The sequence below is a fragment of the Trachinotus anak genome, unplaced genomic scaffold, assembly GCF_046630095.1.
Source record: "Trachinotus anak isolate AG129_WGS33_773 ecotype Australia unplaced genomic scaffold, CSIRO_AGI_Tana_v1 ptg000025l, whole genome shotgun sequence".
Lineage (NCBI taxonomy): Eukaryota > Metazoa > Chordata > Actinopteri > Carangiformes > Carangidae > Trachinotus > Trachinotus anak.
The window spans coordinates 4,259,838-4,273,254 of record NW_027273876.1 but is presented as its reverse complement, the minus strand read 5'-3'; the positions used below and the strand labels follow the sequence as shown (position 1 = coordinate 4,273,254).

The following is a 13,417-nucleotide window of genomic DNA, read 5'->3' as shown; positions in this document are numbered from 1 at the left end:
TCGTCTGATTGGTTAGTTAAGAGGAGGAGATCACCACTCCTAGTTGCCGCAGGTTAAAAAGTTTAAATATTTTGAAGGCTCATTTCCTAAATTCACTGCTGCATTACTTCTATAAACACTGTCAGCCTAGAAAGGATGTTGAGAGCAGATGCTTTTCAAATTCGAGTAGCACTTCGGCCAAAAAATAAAATCTGATCTGATTTTAATCTTTTTTTTTTTTTTTTTTCCCTGTAAGACAGTTTGAAAGATCCTTTTCTTTTGACTTTAAGGACCAGTTCGTAGGATTCAGGTGGATCTATCGGCAGAAATGGATGAAATGTTTTCATTAGTGTATAATCACTTGACTCTTAGAATCATTGTGTTTTTATTAGCTTTGAAGGAGCGCTTCATATGTACATAGGAAGCGGGTCCTCTTCCACAGAGCCTGCCATGTTTCTACCGTAGCCCAGAAGGGACAAACCAAACACTGGCTCTGAAGAGGAGAGAGTTACTTTACCTGAAGGCCATTGAGTATCGACGTATTTGTGACGAGCTAAATTTAGAAATGAACTCCTCATTTCATGAATAGAAAATATAATCTGGTTGCAATAACATTTTCCTTCCATTATATTAGATAGTGTATAAACTTAATTGTTGGGAGACAGGGTTGTTTTAGGACATCTGTGTCCACATCGAGGTTCACATGACTCAGCGAGAAACTGGGTCAAACTCTGAATGAGATTGAGACACAGACAAACTTGTGTCTCTATTGACTGTGACATGATGGTGGTGAAGCCAAACTTCCTCTCCAGAGCCCTGATTGGTTCATCCAACGGAATCTTCACAGTTTTTCGTCATGGAGAAATCATGCCACGTTACGGTGGTTACCATGGGGATTCATCTATCGCCATGGCAATGCCTTGGCAACCAAGTATGAAATCAGAATAATTTCCTCCTGGCTGGTCATTATCACGACTCTATCCAAAGACATGATTAATATGCAGAGAGTATCACTGATGGTTTGCATGAGGTACAGTCGAAACACAGCAACACATTTGGACATTCAAAGGCCTCCACTGTCTAATCTGCAGAGTGAAGTACTGTTTGCTCTGGGAGTGGAGGAAAAGGAGGGAAGGGAGGAGAGGAGGTGAAGGAGACAGGAGGGAGGAAAAGAAAAACAGAAAAGAAAAACAGAAGTTCAGGGACAAACGAAAAGACAGATGCTCTGTGAGCTGGTTCAAGTGGTTTTTCTTGGCTTTGTTTACCTGAAATACTGATCTTATCAGGTGGCTGTGATTGGAGTGACATTCCTAGACATCAGTTAACCGGAGAAATAAAGAAATCAGTTGGCAGAAAGACACATTTTGTTTTGCCCATGTGAAATTACTGTAGTGAAATGTGTCTTTTTTTTTTTTTTTTTTAACTATATTTAAACTGTACTACATGTAAACTGTTAGAAACCTGTGACTCTGCAGCAAATACACTTTGCATTGGTTTATTTTCAACTCTCAAAACTGACGCTGTGTTTGTGCTGAGAGAGTGGGGTGAGCAGCTCTTTCTGAGAGGCTCTCAGAGAGCGCAGACCTCCACCAAAGCAACAACACACACCACACTTCAGAGGCAAAGCTTCAAATTCATGACAAATGATACGGATCTGCCAAAGAATTGTTTTTACTGGACTGTAATTTCACAATCTACATGCACAACCCACAACTGCATGCAACATGTTCACGCCTGTGCCCTAAAGGCATTGTGGGAAATAGGATGTGCTGGATCAAATACTGAGGCAGAAGAATGGAAAGTGCAGAGGCAATAAATATAATCAGAGTTACAAAATACAGTAATTACTGGAAAACAAAGAACATCACAGAGTGGTGAATCACACTATAGCAGAATACAAGTTGCAGCCAGTAGCTGCTCAGCTCACATCAGCATCTATGTCAAGACAAACTCGTGGCCGGTTATGAGAGTTGTGCACAAATTGACAAAAAGTGGACAAATCACAGGCTTCAACACAGAACAGCACCTGACGTGTTTGCAGGGTCTGACACACACACACACACACACACACACACACACACACACACACACACACACACACACACACACACACACACAAATGCAAACCTCCAGTACTCACGAAAGACATAGAGTACATGTTTGCAGATAGCTGAAGAAACTGATCCCTGCAGCCAAAATAAAGAAGCAAAACACTTTCACACAAATAGAAAAACAGTTTAAGTAGATCCTTTGAATTGTAAGAACAACAGCGTGTAAACCATGGTGACACCAACAGAGATTTGGAAACAGAGAAGAAGAAGAGTCAGTTTAAGACTTTAACATCAGTGAGAATCAAACCCAAGTGTCTTTGGCACAGTTTCTACCCTCTTCATGTGAAGGGCCTTTATCTTCTATCAGAGTTTGCCTTTTACAAGCAGTGATAATGGAGTGTTTGGTGTTGATAACGCCCACTCAGACAAGCAGACACAAGCCCATTGGTTGCACAAACTGCAGAATCCGTTTTGATTCAACATGAAATATCTGATGTCAGATGATGATTGATGGTATTTTACACTGTCGTGTTATATGACTGCAAACATGGTAAACTCATGGGCTTGGCACAGATCATAAAAGCATGGATGATGAAAGTGAAAGAGTGTAAGATAATCAGTTCAAAATTATTAACAATGTTTCTACTGACACGTTGAGCATATTTTAAAGTCGGACGTTCGTTTATTGTTACCTCACCTTGATGTTTGAGCGACACTGTGCAGAATAATGTTTGTGCAGAGTTTGGCACAAGAAAACTGCTTTTAAATAAATTTGCTGAGGGGTGAAATTTCTTCTGCTAAGTTTAATCACATGCATGTATAAACTTGATTTTGTGACATCACAACTGGTTTGGAGGCCAATCGCGGTCCAATATGCAACTTACTAAGTGAAATGTAGAAACTTAGAATTGTGTATAACTGATTTGAAATAAGAGATATTTGCATATTCATAGATTTTTTATTTAATAGATGTAATTTTTAATTATAGATAGATGTAATTTTTTAAGAATTTGTGTCAAGGTATTATCCCAAGAGTGTTTTTCTGTGTGAATCAGCAAAAATTGTTAATCATGTTATCGACATCATGATGTTTCATCACTTATATTAATTCAATAATATGGAATTTATTGTATGTTGTTTTGGATGTTTTTGCATGTCAAATTTATTTATGGAGCACCTAACCTAACTAACCTCCTAACCACTGAAATGCTCTAGAAAAAGCTAGTAAGTGGACCTTGAGTCAAACTACTGCTTCTAAAGTCAAGAATGAACCTGAATATTTTTTTAAATTTCTTGAAATTTCAGATGTTGATGTTTATTTTTGAAGAAAATAAATCTAAATGTGCATAAGAATCAAAGCGAATAGAATCAGATCTAACATCACTGATTTCCTCAGTATTTTGGAAAATCTTCAGACACTTGTGCACTAACATGTCCCCTCGCCACAAGAGTTGAAGCCACAGTGCTTACTTACATCCGCCAGCATACACACACAACCACACACACAACCCAGTCATCCGTCAAATGCTTCTGAGGTCAAAGTTCACGCACTCCCTCTGACGAGAACCATCCAGTCAGCACATGAGCACGTCGCTGTTTTGTCTGCTCTGAACTTGCACGATAGTTGTCGCTGCGATGAGGAATCTAACATACAAACCTCACAGTGTAAACATGTGGCTAAATATAGACAGACGGCCTTCTTCTTCTTCTTCTTCTTCTTCTCTGATCCTCCCCATCTGTCTCCTCTCACTCTGTGAAGCTACATCAACCACAACAGAAAACGGTTATCTCCTCTGCCCTCACACTCAAAATTTCCATAATCATTTAAATACCTACTTGCATGAGCTGTACATTTCATTACAGAGCGGATAGTTTTTGGACCCATTAGCAACTCACTGCCGCTCACCAGCCCCTATCTCCTGTAACAACCAGCTCTCTTTGCCTATTACAAGTCACAGTTATCGAGCACTTACTGTAGAGCTGTAAAGCCACTCCCTCTTCCAGTAGGCCTTTAATGGCTGACTGAAAGAGAATATTAGCTTTTAAAGTATTGTGTTACCTCTGGGTGCATGGGTGCAACAATTCAGAGGCACATTATTGTGTTTGTGTGTGTGTGTGTGTGTGTGTGTGTGTGTGTGTGTGTGTGTGTGTGTGTGTGTGTGTGTGTGTGTGTGTGTGTTTGGGGCTGTTGTATTGAATAAAGGCCAAGCAATGAGGGGAGACACGAGGAAGGCAGAGAGGTGGGTGTAACCAGAGGGACAGTACAGTGTCTGCTGATGATACACAAGCTGAAATACAACTCACTCATACATACATTAGCAAAAAGATATGAAGCCAAATTATATCCATTTTTTAAATGATCAGTCTTAAATATGCAGAAGCTGCTGTTTTTTTTCTCTAAGAACTCACAGTCATAAGCATAATATCACATAGAGAACTAGAGTCGCCTTGTTACGTTTCTCCTGAATCATGCACTTTAAAATGTAGTTTTGATCTGATGCAATTCCTCTAAAAGCAGAGGAAGGAGTTGATTTGATGAGATGGGGCAGGAGGGGCAGAATAACTTAAAAATTTGTGACGGCTTCACTGGTTTAATTTAATGCTCACACCTGCCGGTGCAGGATGAGGTCAGTGTTAAAGATTCATTTTCCAGGATTTTGCAGGAAATGAGAAGTGGTCAGTTGTGCCAGAGTTCAGTTGTGCAGGCTCTGATGTATGTTCTGTTCTGAAAATGTGCCCACATGCAGAGAACAACTGCATGTGGAAAACAAGAAGTTGTCGGGATTGGGTCTGAAGACTGCAGGTTTGGAAATGAGGAAAATCTGGGGGTGTGACTTAGAGTCAGAGAGACGTGAGCTTACCAGACCTCTGTAGCCCGCTCCTCATCTCTGCTTGAAGCTAGCTGCTCGAGGCTACATTAGCCGGCATTGTGGGTAATGCAGGCCCCAGGTTTTGACAAGAAAGATACTTTGATACATCATGCATCAGAGCTAGGCCGACAAATTAGCCAGGCAGAGCTAACAGCTGATTTTAGCTTATTAGCAGTCTCTTCATTGAATAGTTTGTCCACCAGAAACCACTGACAAGTTGATTTTTCAACTGTAAAATGTCCATTTTGGAGGTACTTGCACCTTACTTGAGTTTTTTAATTTCCTGCTACTTTATACTTCTACGTCACTACATTTCTGAGGGAAATATTGTACTTTTTACTTCACTGCATTTATAATTAGGTGTCAGATTAAGATTGTACATAACAAAACATTTGATCATTTTTTTAAAAGATATGATAAAATATAAGATTTAATTGTTTAATAGTATGTAAAATTGTTAAAATTTGGTTCACCTTAAAAATATTAAAGTGCTTCCTTCACATTAATGTATCAGTAATAAAATCCAGTAACATATATAATACATGTAACACTATTAATTGTGCCATTTTGTATAATAAGTACTTTTACTTTTATACTTTAAGTAGATTCTGCGGGTAAATGTTTGAATGCAGAACTTTTACTTGTCAAGTATTTTTATACTGTGGTATTGTTACTTTTAGTCAAGTAAAAGTACTGAATGTAGGACTACACGGTTGGTTGTTGTTGTCATAGCAAGCAGTGGCCACCAGATGTCAGACCGAAGTCTTCTACAAACAGGAAGTGTGACAGTGAAACAAAGCTTGTCTCTCTCTATAAAAAGTGACAAAGTGATGATTAACCCTCAGTTTCACCAGACTCAGGTGAAATATTGCACATTATTCTGCATTTTTATTCACTTAGACCAGGATTTATTTCCATTATATTGAAGCTTATTTCAGTTTGGAGTGTGAGGGAGACACAGCAAAAGAGACTTTACGTGTGTGTGTGTGTGTGTGTATGTTGCTTTGCAGTGAGTGTGTGTGCCCTTCTCCACAGAGAATAACCATAATGAATAGCCCTGAATACAATCCTTGAATGCCTGTGCTTCTCATACTGTTATAATTGTACTGGGCAAAGTAGCTCACATTGGCATAATCCACTCACAACACACACACACACACACACACACACACACACACACACACACACACACACACACACACACACACACAGCAATAATCCACAGTGATCTGCCACCAGAGGTTTTCCTCTCTTTGTCCATTATTGATAAGGAGGGGGTGGTGGTGGGGCGGCTGATGCACGTTTATCCTGTTTGGCCAATAGAAATCCATCGCTCCCTCTTTCTCTTCACCACCTTTCTCTTCTAACACACTCGTTTGTCGCCATCAGTCTTTCCTTCCCTCCTCAGAGGAAGCGTAGAAGACAGATTTGTGTGATTGGCAGCTCTGAAAGAGGAGACAGCGCAGTGTCTGGCAGCTTTCTTCACACAGACTGAGGGGGAATCCAGTGATTCACCAGTCAGCTCATCCTCTCTGTGTCCCCTCTTATCCCTGAATGTCTCTCTGTGATTAGATCAGAGACCGGATGAAAAATGTATAGCTTGGATAAAAATATCTAATTGCAATTTCACATTTGGGATTTATATTGTGATTATTTTATATGAATAAATTACAAAAGTGTATTCGGGGTCTGTATATATTAATGTTAGAGTATAACACTATATAAATAACAATTCATATAAATACATAATATTATATATAAATAATATTTATATTATGATTTATTTATTTAAATAAAATAGAAGTGTGTAGTTGTGGATTTTACAATATTAATATCATTAATATTATTTATTAATACAAATTATTTTATATTATATAAACACACTAATACTATATTATTAATATTATAATAATCACTTTTCTACATGAATAGTAGTGAAGAAACATAAAATAATGTAGTCGCTTGTGTTTTTTTCCAAACCTGTCAGAAAAGTCAACATATCAGTAAAATGTCTATTTTTCTATAGAAGAATTGAACAATTTGGCCCACATTTATCAAGATATTATAACAGTCTATTGATCAGTAAATCAGTGAGTCACATCTGCAAAATGTTTTGATTAGAGCCCAACCAATAAGCTGGCAAGCCAGTATTACTGATTAAACTTTACGATATGATGTAGTTTGTGCTGCTGTTGAACTGTATTGTGTTGATGTTATTTTGTCCACTCTTTTTATATGAATGAATAACATGTATAATGTAATACAGCTCAACAGCAGCACAAACTGCCTCCAGACTGATCATACAGCTGAAAAAACACCTCTGTCCAACAGCTTCAGCAAAATCTGGATGTTATAACCTTCATGAAGGAGGATTTTCTGCAGGACTGACTGCGTTAGTTTTACCTAGATGTTCCTAATAAAGTGAGTGTAAAAGTAACTGGGTTTATAAATAACAAGAAATTGCTGTGCAGAAATGCCAAAGATACGTTTGAGGTCATTTAAATAGTGTCTACATGACATATTTTGTCCTCCAGTCTTTCATGAACAAATTTAAATGATCCTTATTAGAACATATCAACAAATCGTTATCATCACAAATATCAATAATTCGAAATCCAGTGTGATTCACTGTTGAGCTAATCAGGACCACAGGCAATCGAGGCTATGAAGCTATAGCCTCGATCGCCGGTGGTCCTGATTCAGCACTTTTTTTTTGAGAAGCTGAAAACGACGATATCATGTGCTTTACTGTTTTTCTGATCACTTAACATGAAGTAGTGTCTATGTAGAGGAAGACTTGCCGCTTTGTTGAATGACAAAAAGACATCGACAACTCCTTCTACAAAATCATAGAGAGGTGTTTCTTTCTCAAAGAAACCATTGTTTGCCAAGCATGCAGACAGTTTAGAAACCAGACAGTAGCCAAGAGATTAATGTTTGTGAGGGATGTCCGGATGAAATCTTTTTGAACCTGATCCAAGTCATTTTATATTTACTATCCGCTAATGCTGAGTCTGATTTGATACTTAGATTTACCTAAATGCTTTTTAATATAACATCTCCAGCCTGTTAAACTGGATTTTTCTTTATCCAAAGACTGAAGGTCATGATTCGAAAATACAAAGTTGATAGGCTTAAATTATTGTTGTTTGTGACTCCTTATACACAATCTTTGGCTGAGTACACACATACACATTTTACACCAAGATTAGCCAGTATATATGTATATATATATATGTATGTATGTATGTATGTATGTATGTGTGTATATATATATATATATATATATATATATATATATATATATATATATATATATATATATATATATGTATGTGTGTGTGTGTGGGGGGGGGGTTTTTAAATGCGGGTACACCCACTAATAAAAGGCAACTCCTTCTACTCTGCCAGCCGAGTTTTGCTTTTTCTGCAGAGTCATTTAACTGGCAGTGAACGCTGATTGTTCCCTTTCCCATTATCAACAAAAGCCCGATGTTACCAGGTTTTTTGACCAGTGGAAAAAGGGGATATAGAACTAGGCTGATTGGATGTTTGTCATCATATCCCCTGTGAAATCAACGTCCTGCGCCAGCTAAAAACAAAGAGCTGCTAGCCGGTTGTTTTCTGCACCGGTGGTTGCTAATAAGAGAGGAGAGATAACAGATTTGTTACTGTCTGAACGGAGTCGGTCAAACGATATCTCACATCCACAGTCAAACTTTCACTCATATATGGAGCGAAATGCTGTCGGTTCTCATGATGGAGAGCAGCGCCGCAACAGTAGCAAGTGAATGTGGACGAATCACGATAGAGTACAGAAAGAAAGAATCGGGTAGTGGTCGACTTTGTTGGTATCGACCTCCCAAAGCCTGATCTTTAGGATCAGCTTCGCCAACGCACAAAGCTAACGTTAGTTAGCTGCAGCTAACTAAAGAAGCACAGCCTGTAAAAGACAGTAATGGTTCGGAGTACATCCTGTGTTCACCCTGAAAAGCTACAGAATGAATTACTGATGTTATAATTCATATCTCTGCTCCTGTGTTTGAAAACTGGACTCTTTTAAAATGTGATTTTGACATTAAAAAAATGACCAGTTCCTAGTTCCAGAGATAATTTACAATATAAATGTGTATATCAGCTATTTTGTCAATCCAAAACAACTGCTTACATATTTTCTAACATAATTATGAGATTAAATGGGTGCGAATTTAACTGTTTTCCATCTTCAAATCAAAATCTCTTGTCTTTTTTATTAGACAATCAATATTTTCACAAACACATTTTTCTGTAACCTGTTGAAGAAACCGTCTCTCTCCTTGTCTCTTTCTCTCTACACAGAAACAGGCACACACACACACGTACACAAACACACACACACACACACACACACACACAACTGCCGATGAGCTGGTATTGATTGCTATTAATACTCAAGCCCCCGTAGCTTGTTGCTGCTCTGCTCTCACTTGTGGAGTGTGTGGGAGGCAACCACAGCCATGGACAGGTAGAAGTGAAGTGTGTGTGTGTGTGTGTGTGTGTGTGTGTGTGTGTGTGTGTGTGTGTGTGTGTGTGTGTGTGAAAGAGAAAGAGAGAGACTGAAACACACAGACACAGAGAGAAAGAGCGAGAACGTGCGTCTCTCCATCGCTCCAGCCGGGCAGCCTTGTTGGCACCACTTCTCGCGGTCAGAGTGTGCGTCTATGTGTGTGTGTGACTGTGTGTGTGAGTGTGTGTATGAAAGTGGGTGTGAGCAACTGAGCGAGTTGGTCGCTGTGCACGTTGAGAGTGGCTGCCACTCCACTCTTCTCCGCTCATCCATGCTGGATTAAAAAAAAAAAAAACCCAACCTTTTTCGGACTAGTTCACACAGCTGTTTGGGACACACACACACACTCTCACAGCTGCTGAAATGAGCGAGGAGGTTAAAGAGAAGGCTGCGGGCAAGTCGGCTCATCGCAAGAAGAAAGGAAAGAAGGTAAAAGAAACACTAAGCCTGACTTAGGGTTGTAAACAACATGGTGTGGCTGCTTCAGCTGAAACCCTCAGTCATTCAGACAGGAAATAGAAGAGCTGCTTTATTCATCACACAAATAAAAGTTAGAGAGTATTTCTCAAAGATATGTCTGTTTTGATATTAGAGGATGATTATTTTATTCTTCTGATGTCTTTATTTGACACATTTTGCCTTTGGGAGTTGTATATTTGTGGATTTAGTTGATGGAGAGCAGCTCTTTTGTTGTGGTCGCTGTCAGCCTGTGTTAACCGGTGATTTGATGACAGAGCACTATCTTTGCATAGCAGGGGATCTAATGGCTGGTTTGCTTTTTTTGTTCCTCAGTCATTTAATGAAACGGGGCAATTAATTCCTCCTGAATGTAAAAATTCTTTGCTCTAATGTTTATTGTGCACAGTTTGCTTATTGGAGTAACTCATAGAGAGGGAAAACATTTGTGATGTGAAGCTTTGGATTCATGACTGCAGACATAAAGCACCTGTTAACATGTTAATATCCTCAGTGGGAGAAGAGGATAGGAAATGAAAGAGAGAGATGGGATCCAAAGAGAGAAAATGAAAGGGAATGAAGAAGAAGATGACAAAGCAAGAAGGAGGAATTGAGAAATGGGGGAGAATGGGGAAGAAAGGAATGGAGAGGTGGAGGCAGAAAGTAGGACAGGAGGTGAAAGTGAAAAGAGAAGTGGGAGAAAAGATGTCAGGTCACGATTAGAGACATGACGAGGAGATGTGAGTGAGTCTGTGAAAAGGATGTCTGAATATGAATCAACTCTTTACAAAAGAACTACATTATCCCACAGATGCCTCTCTCACGGATGAATCATGTAGTTTTTCCTCTGGGGAACAGCCGCGATGGTTCCAGGGTGACCAGCATGGATCAGCCAATATTAAGGCAATAATTTGTCGTGATGGTAATGCAGAAAAAAAAAAATCCTCTCAGTGCTTGTTTGATGATTAAAATGGGTTTTCCTGTGCTTGGCAAAGACATGAGGATTTATATCTCTACATTAGCCGGCTGTCTGGCTGAATGGGTGGAGATTGTGTGTGTGTGTGTGTAGAATTGTTTATTCCACCAGAACACTAATCTAGAAAAGTGAACGACTGGAGTTTATTAGGAGAAGCGTTTCCTGTCTGTGGGATAACAAATTATGAGACTGAGATTTGTATTTTGACTGAGTGGTCAGGTATTGTTTAACACTTCATACTGATGCCAACACCAAAACAACACTGTTCGGGGCCCCCTGCTGGCTCACCTGATATAGCGCCAACCATGAAGGCTCCGCCTGTACTGCAGCGGCCCGGGTTCGAATCCAACCTCAGGACGTTTTCTGTATTTCATCCCTTGTCTCTCTCTCACTGCAACTACAATAAAACCTATAATAAAAAAAGATTTTAAAAACAACACTCTTCCTAAACCTTACTTTGAGAAGTATTAGCAGTTTTCGACTAAATCCTCCTACATATTTCAACATAAAACTCATTTAATTTTAAATATTGTTTAAACACAAGGCGGATCATGCTCTAATGCCTCATAAATGTCTGTATTTTATCTATACTGAGCTGTTTTCTCTCTGGTCCCGTTTTCTTCTCAGGATTGTACGTCATTTCCAAGCTAACAAACTTCGCTAAGTTCGCACACTTTGTCCAGAAAATGTTTTTGTACCCAACTGTAAACTCCTGTTTTATAACTGTCTTCAAACCATGAATCTAACGGACAGTTACATAGGTGTTGATAGTGCTACATAGCTAACAAGCTACATTAGCCTCCTCCAGTTTTGACATTTGTCGCTATGCTAATAACTAATAATCCAGCCTTTATGTTGCTTGCTTTATAGTTTTAGGTAATGACTGTAGTTATTTTGAATAACAATCCAATATCCTACACTATTCAATATTTGTTTTTTTGCATCATTTATATATTTTATTATATGTATGTGTGTGTGTATATATATATTTTAGCATCAGTGATATTCCCAGAGAAATAGAAATTTGCAGCCCAAACATAACAGTGCAACAGAAGAGGTGAGTCAATGAATGAGCTAAAAAGGTATACAAAAATGACATTAGAAGAGTTTCTGTTGAGTTTTATGGAGGAAGTATCCACATTTGTAGTTTCTTTTCATGCTTTTAGCAGTTTTTCCTTATGGGATCTGTAGTTTTAAAATCACAAAGGTTTCAGTTACTTATAGCATCTGCTGTGGTGGATGTTGATTTGTTAAAGAATATGGTTTTTACAGGAACGTGCTTCAGTTTTTCATTTTTTATTTTTAAAAGAAAAACTGATGAATGAAATGCAGCGTAAGGGCCAGAGTTAGAGGAGCTGGTGGAGCAGAGGCTAACCAGGAGCTGACGTCAGGCTCTATTGATCAGAGACGTAAATTTACTTGTCAAAGCTCAATAAAGTTTAACTGAATATATTAGCACAGATTTACTTGGCCCCTGTGAACAAAACCAGTAAACTAATGATTCTGTTAATTAATTGATTAATTTCACCATAACTTTGACTTTTTTTAAATGCTGGTGTGCAGGGGCCTCAAAACTGAAACTTCAACCCAGATATTTGATCAAAAACCAGGTGAAAAAGAGTCTGACTTTACTGTACATTCGATGATCGCTTTCAGTTCTTGACAGATTTCATAAAACCAAGAACGAGTTTAAGTCCAAAAGTGTTGTTGTGCGTTTCTATGCATTGATATGCCTGTGTGTACAGTCTTTGTGTGTCCTTTGCAGAGCTTACTGCTGCGAAAAAGGCTGCTGGGTAAGCACCATTATTCTATAAGATTCAGCCTTATGTTTAGTCAGCTGTTCTTAATTGTCTCCCTGTACACACACACACACACACACACACACACACACACACACACACACACACCAACCACAGTCTTCTCTATTTATTTGGTGTAACAGGTGCTTTTCATTCTCCCAGCGGACAAAGACGGCGACATACAGTGTGTATGATTTACTACATCCTTTAATATTGATGCTCTGTCCTTTAGAAGGGACCCAGCTCTCAGAGTTTACATCTGTATATGTTGGGCTGTCGTGTTAGTGCTGAGATTAATGACTCTCTTTGTACTACAGAGAGGACACAGGGAGGTGGAGAGAAAGAACCAGAAGAGTAGAGGAGGAGTCAAAGAGGGTGGGGAGGAAGAGATGGAGAAAGAGAAAATGCCAGAGAGGAGAGAGTCAGGATGAAGGGAGAAGGGAGGTGAGGAGGGAAGAAGGAGAGGGACTATAATGATAAAGAGGAGAGATAGAAGAGAGAGGAGAGGCGGGAGCTGGGATGATAACCTCACGATCGTGTTGTGAGACGGCGTCTCGTCTGATGAGAGATGACTGTTGTGTCGCTGTGATCCTGTGGAGAAGAGACAGTCAGGGAGGGAAAGGGGAGAGAGGAGGAGAGAGGACAGTAAAAGCAGATGAAGAAGAAGAAGAACAGTGCAGAGGAAGTGGAGGAAAAGGAGCTTGATGGCTTTGTTTTTGGGAGAAGGCAGAGGAAGAGGA

At 39.1% G+C, this 13,417-nt stretch overlaps 1 protein-coding gene across 2 annotated transcripts in view; it reads left to right on the top strand.

Moving 5' to 3' along the window:
- Positions 1-13,417, top strand: part of ank3b (ankyrin 3b) — a 158,084-nt gene that overhangs the window by 8,960 nt on the left and 135,707 nt on the right. Inside the window, exon 1 of one of the 2 annotated variants that reach the window (XM_071463717.1) lies at positions 9,487-9,875. The exons of the other annotated variant lie outside the window; for it this stretch is intronic. Coding sequence (XP_071319818.1) covers positions 9,810-9,875 — 66 coding nt within the window. The 5' untranslated portion in view covers positions 9,487-9,809. Of the gene's footprint in view, positions 1-9,486; positions 9,876-13,417 lie in introns of those variants that run through there. 2 annotated transcript variants of the gene reach the window in all.